Below are 10,415 nucleotides of genomic sequence, written 5' to 3'. Positions count from 1 at the left end.
ACTTACAGACAGACATCATACTGTGTGTGACTAAATGTCCAAAGGTGATCTATAGTTGTTCTATTTCTTAAGGTTATTTAAACCTATTTTACATAATTATGAAAACAAAGAAAGATAATTTTAGAGATTGTTTTAAAGGCTAAGTTTACCTGAAAGATGGGCCCAGGCTGATTTGATTGTTGGTTTTGTGCACACAGATTTGGTACAAAGAGAATTTGAGCAAGGGGACCCCTCTACCTGTCACTCCTGAGATGGAGCGAGTCAAACACAATCAAGAAAACTTTAGCTCGGTATCTAGAAGAAAGCTCCTTTAACTCCATATTAAAATAACAACTTTCTATAAAACAAAACTTCTCCCTATGAGTCCCTTTTAAATAATCAATTTAACACATCCTTGTTTTAAAATCTCATCAACTGAATCCTGTATTCCAGATCTTTAACCACCATTTGATTCTAACGTTTTATACTCTCTATAATAGTCCCTTAAAACTTTTAATTGGTTCCTTTTCTTCTTGTTTCACCTTTTATGTTACTATTGGGACTTTTGAAGTTAATTGATGTCCCACAAAAACCCCAAATACTGTAGCTCTTATTTATTTGGAACTGTTTTTTTTCATTCGATATTTCTGGTTTAGCATTGCAAGAAGAGACACAAGGTGGAGGCCACAGGTAGAAATAGTGGCTCTTGCTTGGAACACGGGTTCCCTTAACATAGATCCTATCTGGATAAACAGCAATACTGGGAAAGAAAATAGCTTGCTATCGGGACCCAAAGCAATCTCATCTTGAAACTTGTCCTAAACAAGCCACTCCATGAACAGAAATCTTAAAATACACAAATCAGATCATAAGCTTATATTTAATGTTATTTTCTCTTGTGTTAATATAATTGCTGAAAACCTCTATAATCCTCAAAGAGCCTGTGAAACTTCTATCTAAGGAGCTTAGATTCAGATCTAAAATCTGAATCAGATGTAATCAAATGTCATTAGGAAAACTTAGCTGGATTTTCTTGTAGGGACAAGCGGGGGAGTACTTGGGGGAAGTTTGACCCAAAATATTTTTAATTGTCAGTTAAATATTTTCTTAAATTTTGATTCTTTCAATAATTAGATCAGTAACTTTCTTTGGTCCCACTGTCTTTTTGTTTTGTTTTTAATTACTAGTATTGTTTTCCTTTGTTTTTAATTACTAGTCATTAACAATCTTTCAATTTGTTAAATTTTCAATATAAATTAATATTACATTTGGAATGTTATATTTATTGTTTTCCCTGTGGGTTATTATTATTATTATTATTATTATTATCCCTTCTTTTGGAAAAGTTTGCATTAATTTTCAAAATTATTTTTAATTATTTTCTTCCATATGNAAAAAAAAAATTGTTCAAAAAAAGAATTGTGTTCAGTCTAAAAGAAACAAAGTAGACAGTCCACATGTTTAACTTTATGATATAAAATTATATGGTTGGATTATTAATTTGTTTAATGAGATTGAGATTATGACATCAACACTAACCACACAATCTAATGAATCCCTCCCATGGTAAATAACTAACTCTCCATTGTCTCAGAAATAGAGAGGCAAAGAAATGTCAGCTGTCGTTCATACACCAGGATGTGCCTCACTTGTTTTAATTCTTAACGATATCAGGAATCTGCAATTTGTTTCAGTAGTACCAAGTTAGAATTTTTGCTTGTTTTCTGATCAGAGAGTTCTAAAGCAGTAGATAAGCACCTGGGAATGTAGGTTTTCCTGGCCTAGTAAGTCTGATGTAGGCCCTGGAAATCTGTTTTATTTCTTTTTTGTTTGTTTTTAATCTTCACAGATGACCTCTTAATGACAGTCATGTTAGAGGAATCATGAATTTGAACCCTGCATGAGCAACATATAATTTAATATCATAAAGTTAGACATGAAAAATATAGTTATCACCAGAGAGTGGCATAATTAGGAAGCAGATATATTCAAATGTGAGAAATGAACCTTTTATTTGAGGGGTGACAGTTTGGGAAAAATTTTATTACCAAAATTATATGAGCCCCAGAGTGTGTTCGTTGTACCATGTTGTGTTCGTTGGGAGAACCGGGAAGGCCAACAACCTTGCTGGAGCTGTGAAAAGCTCACCAGCCAAATAGCCTTCTGCCTTTTGACATTATTGACCTTTAAGGAAAACCTCAGCATGTAGACCTTTTCCAGGGAAGGATTAATTCACTTATTCTGCTGTTGTGTGCTGTCCTAGGCCTCTCCTGGGCTAGTTCCCCAAGGCCTAAAATATGGCCAGGCAGGTTACCTCCTTCCCAGTTCATAGCAGTGTTTACCTGAGTGATGGAAAGGTGCTTGTGATTTCCACAAAGTTGCTTCTCGGTTTCCACTGGCGAGTTTGTATTTTATAACTTCTAAACCTCACACTTGGGGGTCAATGCAAGCAGTGTGAGCTCACCCATAAAGTCAGGATCATATTCTGAACACTCCTTCATGCCAGGAAGACTGGGAGGCCCTCCTTCTCAGGAAACCTCCAAACTGATTGCCCCTCTTCATGACTAGCACTAAGTCTATAAACCAGTTAAAACAGCTTTTGCTTAATCTTTTTAAAAAAAATTTTTTTTTTAAAACAGAAAAGGAGTACTGGTTCTATCCTTTCCCAAAACAATGAGAACTCTTTGCCTGATACATAACTAAGAAGAGTCATTCGGGTGACTCACCCCCCCAAGGAAAACATTTGTTTCTGGTGAACTGCTCTTTCCTTCTGGAAATCTTTGCTTTAACTAGCTTCCTGTTAGATGAATAAAATCCAAGCTAAAATCTCTTATTGGTTGAAACCGATTCTTATTCTCTTTGAGTAGATTAGGTTTTTCAACACTTATAAATGTAATTTGTATATAATATGATTTAGATAAAGAGGCATAGAATCATTTTATCCCACTACAAAAGTGGCTAGACTCTTTCCTCAGCCCTCCACCCTATGCACAAAAACTTCCTCTAAAAGTGGCAGAAACCAGAGCTAAATAAGCTAGAGAGAAAAGTGGAAGGACCTGGTGACAAGCAATAAAAGAAAAATTAGGCTCTAAGGCAAAGTGTTCCACTTTTTTAAAACTGGAGATTGTTAGTTTAGTCGATGATTAGTTTAGTCCAGGGGAATTGACTACGTAGGTGTTTGGCTAAAAAGCAGCCCCTGTGGGCAGCCTCTCCAGCCAAAGCCTAGGCAGGGGTTGGAGCCCAAGAAAAGTGATGGCGGGCTCAGAGCGGTCCGTGGCCAGTTGGTTGGTCAGTTTGTCGTGGTGGTGGCCCCAGGTCGGTTTCGTAGAGCCTCCAGTCCTGCAAGGCCAGTTCCTGCAATGTCAGAGCTGTGTACTGGAAAAGTCTGCTGGGTCTTCCAGCCTGTTCATTCCTGTCGTCAACAGCCCCAACCACACCTGCTCAAGGCTCAGCAAAACTGTCCTGTCACCAGCTAGAGGTGACTTTCGGGAGGCCTTATTGATGGCTCTTAACCCTCCTACGTCTCTCCACCTGCATATTGAGTAGTCTGGCTTCATCCAGTTTACTGTGGGCATTCCCATCTCCCTCCCTGCCAGGAGCCTCACTGGCTGTCACCTCCCTCACATGTAATAGCCAACAAATGCCTCCCTCTTCCAGCTTTGTCATGAAAGTGGGTCCTATTAAACACCTGGGCTCAGTTCTCCAGGAAGGAAAAGGCATAATACTCACTCACCAAGAGGGTTTTGCTTTACAACTCCCTAACATCCTTCAACAGTCAAGGAAATGCAAAGGCCTTTCCCTCTGCTGAGCAGAAAGGGCCATTTTAGGTCCCATTGGTCCATATCCCTGTGGTGTTCACCATCCTGATTTTTGGAATCTATTCCCAGAAAAAGTACAAGGAAGATGCAGAGAAAGGCATGTCATATTATGAAACGGTTTTGGACACCCCAGAGATGCAGAGAGTTCGGGAGAACCAAAAGAACTTCAGCCTTGTAAGTTTGTATGAGTCGACGACACAGCCCACTGGTACCTCGGATGAGGCAGGGCGAGGAGGCTGCCTCTGGGCACACATACCTTGGTACCCCATCTGCAGTGGGGCCATGGAGCAGCCCCCCGCAACTCCCACCCTCCACACTCGAAATGAGTGCACCCTTCTTCTCCAGGCTCACCTCAGATTTCAATCCCAAATCATAGCACCAAAGACCCTCTGTCTCTTTGTCGGTGGCTTCCTGTCACTGAATATGAACTATCCCATTTTTCTATTAGTGGCAACTCTGTCTTTTTCAAAGTTAATTCTAGGCAAGGGATACATTTTTTAAAAAACCTAATTTAACACATTACAAGTTTTAGGGTTATAAAACATTAGTTTGTTCACAAAATTCTTATTAAACAATTTCTCTTTGGCTATAAACTGTGATTACTGGGGCATAGACATTTTTTTAAAAATATAGGATTTTAACCTCCTTCACACAGTCTAGAATTAAAAATTTATAAAACAATGTTGAAATCTTAACAAGATGTTTACTCTTTCTTCATAGCTCCAATACCAGTGTGACCTTAAAAACAGTAAAGGAAAAATTACAGTTGTTCAAGACACGCCAGAAATACTGCGTGTTAAAGAAAATCAAAAGAATTTCAGCTCGGTATATTTATTATTTATTTTCCATTTAATGCTAACCTAATAATTCCATTCTCCTCTTTAAAAATATACTAGCCTCATGTTGATTCAAACAATTAACATCTAACCTCCCCAGTTAATAATAGCCATTATTTGTTAAAATTCCCCATACTTTGCTTTAAAATAGTCACTCCAGAGGCCATTTGAATAACAGCTTAAATCTGCTAACAAAGTAACTTTTCTTTCTTTAAAAATTTTAAATCCCAAGCAGTAACGTGTTGTCTTGCTCCAGGAAAATGGATTTTCTTTTTGATGTTGTGATTTATTTTATTATTCCTCCCCCAAAATAACTGACTTCACAATTTCTTTAATGGATTTTTATAATGTGTTTTGTATAAGTGTGGTTTTTTTAAATCAACATTTTCTGACTTTTTCTCATTCTGTATTAATACAGTATAATAATCTTAAAAGAAATCTCAAAATTTGGAAAGTGACCCATGTTGTGTGTTTGAGTTACGGATGCTGACATGGAAGACGTCCCATCCTCCAGCACTTGCCTAAGAACATTCTCTAGTGTCTTGTTTTCACAGAAGCCATGTTTCCTAGTCTTTCTCCAGGAATTGCTGGGTTTGTCTTTGTTCTGTGTAACACTGTCCTGATTCTGAATGTGTCCAGGTTTTATACAAAGAGGACCTCTCACCAGGAACAGCAATTGGAAAGACACCTGAGATGATGAGAGTGAAGCAAACGCAGGACCACATTAGCTCGGTAAAGACACCCCCTCAAATCCCCCATGGACTCACTTTCAATATTTTCTGCCTCCTTTTGATACTTTACACTGATCCCTGAGCTGCACTCAAAACATTTGTCACTGAAAGCAGCTTAAGTTGCTACAATTGTTGTCTGTGTTTAGGGTCATCTCATAGTTAGTGCAGTGCCGTGACGTAGTCAGTGCCGAGGAGAGGTTAGTTATGGAAAACCGAAAGGCCTGTGGCAGAGCAAACCAAGCCTGGATGGTGGTTAAAGTGGTGAAAAAAGAAACATTTTATTCAGGACTATTGCAATATAGGAGAAATGGGATCTCAGTATAGAATCAGACTCAATTTCAAATACAACCAAAAAAAGGGAGAATTTATAGCTGAGGATGGGGGCTGGGGTGAGTGGGGAGAGGGTTAGTGGATTTAAAATTACTCAGAGAAAACATCAAAGGTAAGGGGGCATGTGGTTAAGCCCACTTCACAGGATTCTTGCTGAAGGAAGGGTGATCTGATCAGACTTCACTTTGGGGATGGTGGGAGATGAGGAATTTGGTCAGATATCAAGGCTGATGAGATATAGAGGGTGGGGCATTCTGGCAAAGCTGACTTAACAGGATTCTTGCTAAAACTGGGTGATGCAAAGATGGACACTAAAGTCCAAAAATCGAGGCCTAGTTGGGAGGAGGATTCAGAGGAGCCTGACTAAAGTTTGGTCAAGGGGAGACTCTTTGTCACCTGTAAGAAAGTGGAATGCGTATGTTAGATCAAAGAATCAACTTTCCTGGGTATATGTATGTCAATGTATCTGTCTTTGTCAAATGAGCTGCTGAATATAAAAACACTGGAGTACAGAGGACAGACAGGGGCTGCAACTGAAGTGTGGACCCCCGCCCCCAAATAGACAGAGAGAGATCAACTGTCCTTGTTCTTGGCTTTGTTCTCCTCTGACCCAATATCAGAATGTGGCCCCATTCAAAGTAAATATACAGCTTGTGCTATTTAATTGTGATTTCAAAAATTGTGGTACTACTAATTAAACACATGTTCCCCTTTTTATATCTGCAGGTGAAGTATAAGGAAGCAATTGGACAAGGAACCCCAATCCCTGACCTGCCGGAAGTGAAACGTGTCAAGGAGACGCAGAAGCACATTAGCTCGGTAGTAGCCCATATGCTCAGCATGCATTTGTGCAGCCAGCCCCCGCCCAGTGGCTACCTAGCTCTAGGATTTCACCCCTTCTTCCCGCTACTCAGGACTTCCCATGCCTTGGGGATTGTGTGAACCCTCCCTCGGTCCTGAGAGGGGCACTGCACGTTGCAAAAGTGTGTAAGATGCCTCTGTCTTCACAAAATCAAGGAGCAGAAGGGACTTACTTGGCTTCTTGATGAATCATCACACCTACAGTTTCTAAAGTAAAATATGCCAACAGCAGTAATAAGGGTATTGGGACGATCTCAAGTTAGTCAACCAAAAGCATATGTTATATAAACATAGAAGTAATATAAAATAAAATTTTATATATCCATATCTATCTATCTATCTATTATCTATCATCTATTATATCTCTTTATATAAGATAGATAGATGATAGATAGGTAGGTAGATAGATAGATAGATAGATAGATAGATAGATAGATAGATAGATAGATAAATGATAGATAAAATGCAGGTGTGTATATCTCAGGACATTCTTTAGCATCCAGAAGACCCTAGGTAGGCTTGTGATGTCTCAGCAGCCTCCTCCCCTCCCTTTCAAGATTTCTTGCCTTGTATCGTCCGCTCTTTCCTGGTAAATGTAGTGCATGTTTAAGGTGCTGGTTGTCACGTACCCACAAGAGTATATTATCTATTAATCTTCTAACAGGAATTTCAGGCACCTGTTCTCAGTGGTGTGTGTGTGTGTGTGTGTGTGTGGTGGAGAGGGGGGTTGTCCTCCACACCTGAATAATCAGGCTAAGTACATATTTCCCCTGATCCTCTGCCAGCTAACCCATACTGGGGAAGGGACCCCTTTCCCAGTATGTATATGAGTGTGCGCACACACACCCACACTAAGCAATGGCTGGTTATTAGCAAGAGACTGTGTGAAGTTTGGGAAATAGTTTATGGCCAATAAAAGCTGAAGGCCTTATTCTTTGAGATTCTCCTGGCCCCTGAAGGCCTGAACTCTTCATTTAATTTCCACTAGAAAACACTTGTTATTAGTCTTGTATGTCATTCATACCACTTAGACCTCATTCCCTTTTCACTCCCTGCCCACCCTTTGGCTTCCTGGTGATACAAACTTCATTTACAGTTTTGTGTCCACTAATCCACGAAAACGGGCCCTTAGCTTTTTTGTCGCCTTTGATTGCAAGTTCCTGTCTTTCTCTGATTTTATTTTGTTGTGCTGTTCACGATCAGTTCTGCTGCCTTGCTGGGTAAAGAAACACAAGTTTGTACAAAGACAGTAGATGTTTTAATGATCCTTAAAAGTTTCCTAGCAAAACAAAGATGTCAACACTAGTTTGACTTCAGTGACAGGGACTTCAGGAATTCATCTGTGACACAAATTCTTATGTTTTTCGTGGTGCTCCCATCCCAGGCTCTAGTACACCATAGAATCCATCCACTTAAAAAGAGTACATTTATTCTTTTAGCCTGAAAATGCTTAACATTCAGAGGAAAAGAGCCTAGAGGTTCAGGAAGTTCTTCACTCTTCATTAAATTGTACAGTTCTCTGATACTACCCCTAGCAAATAGGGACCTCCCTCAGTTAGAAAAACACCAATTTGTATGATCCATCAATCACCAGTAAAAATTTCAGGGAAAGATGCTCTTCCTGAAAAAGTAAACGACAGTAAAATCTTGGTTTGTGAGCATGATTTGTTTTGGAAACAAACTACACGTATTGCAAGACATCTCTCGTTTACCACGTTAAAATGTATTAGAAATGTTTGCTCGTCTTGCGGAACACTCGCAAACCAAGTTACTCGCAATCCAAGGTTTTACTGTATTTGTCTACTCACATCAAGCGTACTGACAGATGAAGGGCCAGCAAGGAATTTTCAGTAGAAAATACGGGACAAACAGAAAACTCTCAATAACTCTGAAGGAATAGAGTATCACGTGATTAGAAAATTTGAAACCAAGCAACCTATTTTACATACAACAGATTTATTGTGGAGCTACTATATTGAAGACACTAATATTAGATGTTATAAAATGGAGAGATTTTTCTCATTGTTGAGCTTGTTACTACCGTTTAATGCATTTTAGGAATGTACTAAGTGTTTACCATTGAAAATGCATGATTTAGTGCCCAATTTTCAAAGTAGTAAAAATTACAACTTTTGAAAAGAGAACATAAATATTTGTAGAATTGCCTACCTTTCTTCCTTGAGTGTAATGTTTGAAAGCGAGATTGTTGTTATGAGTTTCCACCAAATAGCACACATGTAGCTGTAATCCAAAGAATGTGTGGTCATTTTACCTTTTTGGGTATTCTAATTATCTCCTACAGGTTATGTACAAAGAAAACTTGGGAACAGGCATTCCAACCACTGTCACTCCTGAGATTGAGAGGGTCAAACGCAATCAAGAGAACTTTAGCTCGGTATTTATAAATAATAAATAAGAAACTCCATTTCCCATTAAAAAAATTACCAGAATAACCCATCATCCTTTTTAAAAAAGTAACGTCTTAACAACAATTCTGTGTGTCTGTGTGTGTGTTTGTGTGTGTTTATGTGTATTATTACCTGACCAAAACCATCTGGACTTATGTATACAAAGTGACTCACTTTTCTGATGGTACTTTAACACTTTCAGTGACTGACAAGTGTGAGGACTTAGATGTGAAATACTGTTAGTAAAATTAACACAAGATTCCTCATCATTTTGCTCATATCCTATAACTCAATGCTTTCCATTGTATTTTTTCATTCCCAGAATTCACATTGTAGAGCTCATTGAAATTGTGAAGTAAAAAGTAAAAGCATTATTCTTACTAAATATTATTCACTAAAAAAACTGTCCCCTCACACACACCCCTGCCTTTAAATTTCTCCCTTCTTTAATCTTTGTGCTTGTTTTGAATGTCTTCTGGGTACTTTCTTGTATCTCACAGGTTTTGTACAAAGAAAATTTGGGGAAAGGAACCCCAACACCTATCACTCCAGAGATTGAGAGAGTCAAACGCAATCAAGAGAACTTTAGCTCGGTATTTCTTAGGGGACAAAAAATAAAATCCCTTAATTCCTATTTAAAATAATATTTTAACACATTACAAACATCTGGTTTTTCTTCCTATAAAATTACTAAATTCATATAATGAAAATGATACCAAATATTACCTCAGTTTTCAACCCAAATCTAATTTAGTATTTAGTTCTGGTGTGAAATTTTAACTGTGTTTTCCCTTAAAACATAGCTATTGATCACTTCCATTAAATGCCTGTAATATTCAGTGTTTCCTTCCTCAGACCCTCCTTGAATAGCAATAGGTATTTCTAACTGGTGTGTCATGTCAAAAGTAGAATCTAACGCCCCTTCAATGTTGATTAGAATTTTATTGGTATTTATTCTGGCTCTGTTTGATGTATTATCTGTGTTTACAGCTTTTCTTAAAAGAATGTGATTTTAAACATTTTCATTCAAAAGATAACATAGCAATTCATAGTAACTCAGAAATACAAATTTCTTTTGACTCAGCTATTGTTGCATACCATGCAAGATATAATTGAGCTTTCCTTTGGAATAGTTTCAGGATCATTGAAAGCTAATATTTATTTAGCTTTTAATATTTATTATTTTGTTTTATTCCCCCCCCCCTTCCCTAGTTTAGAGTTATCAACAACTCATTATGGATGTTAATTTCAATTAATTTGAATGCTAATTTATAAGGCGTAATCCCTCCGTCTTTGAGAGAAGGCCTGTATAAGTGACTCCTGCCTGCAGTCTGGCAGCTGTGTCTGTATTAATGTCACTTACAGACAGACATCATACTGTGTGTGACTAAATGTCCAAAGGTGATCTATAGTTGTTCTATTTCTTAAGGTTATTTAAACCTATTTTACATA

The 10,415-nt window shown here is 38.1% G+C and overlaps 1 protein-coding gene across 1 annotated transcript in view; it reads left to right on the top strand.

Annotated features, from left to right (window-relative positions):
* Positions 1-10,415, top strand: part of NEB (nebulin) — a 214,711-nt gene that overhangs the window by 190,668 nt on the left and 13,628 nt on the right. The window contains exons 141-146 of the mRNA XM_019646509.1: positions 3,867-3,971; positions 4,518-4,622; positions 5,273-5,365; positions 6,421-6,513; positions 8,858-8,950; positions 9,464-9,556. Of these exons, the coding sequence (XP_019502054.1) occupies positions 3,867-3,971; positions 4,518-4,622; positions 5,273-5,365; positions 6,421-6,513; positions 8,858-8,950; positions 9,464-9,556 (582 nt within the window). The remainder of the gene's footprint in view (positions 1-3,866; positions 3,972-4,517; positions 4,623-5,272; positions 5,366-6,420; positions 6,514-8,857; positions 8,951-9,463; positions 9,557-10,415) is intronic.

The sequence above is a fragment of the Hipposideros armiger genome, unplaced genomic scaffold (genome assembly GCF_001890085.2).
Source record: "Hipposideros armiger isolate ML-2016 unplaced genomic scaffold, ASM189008v1 scaffold_104, whole genome shotgun sequence".
NCBI lineage: Eukaryota > Metazoa > Chordata > Mammalia > Chiroptera > Hipposideridae > Hipposideros > Hipposideros armiger.
Note: the sequence above shows the minus strand (reverse complement) of the source record. Positions and strands in the feature narration are given on the sequence as shown.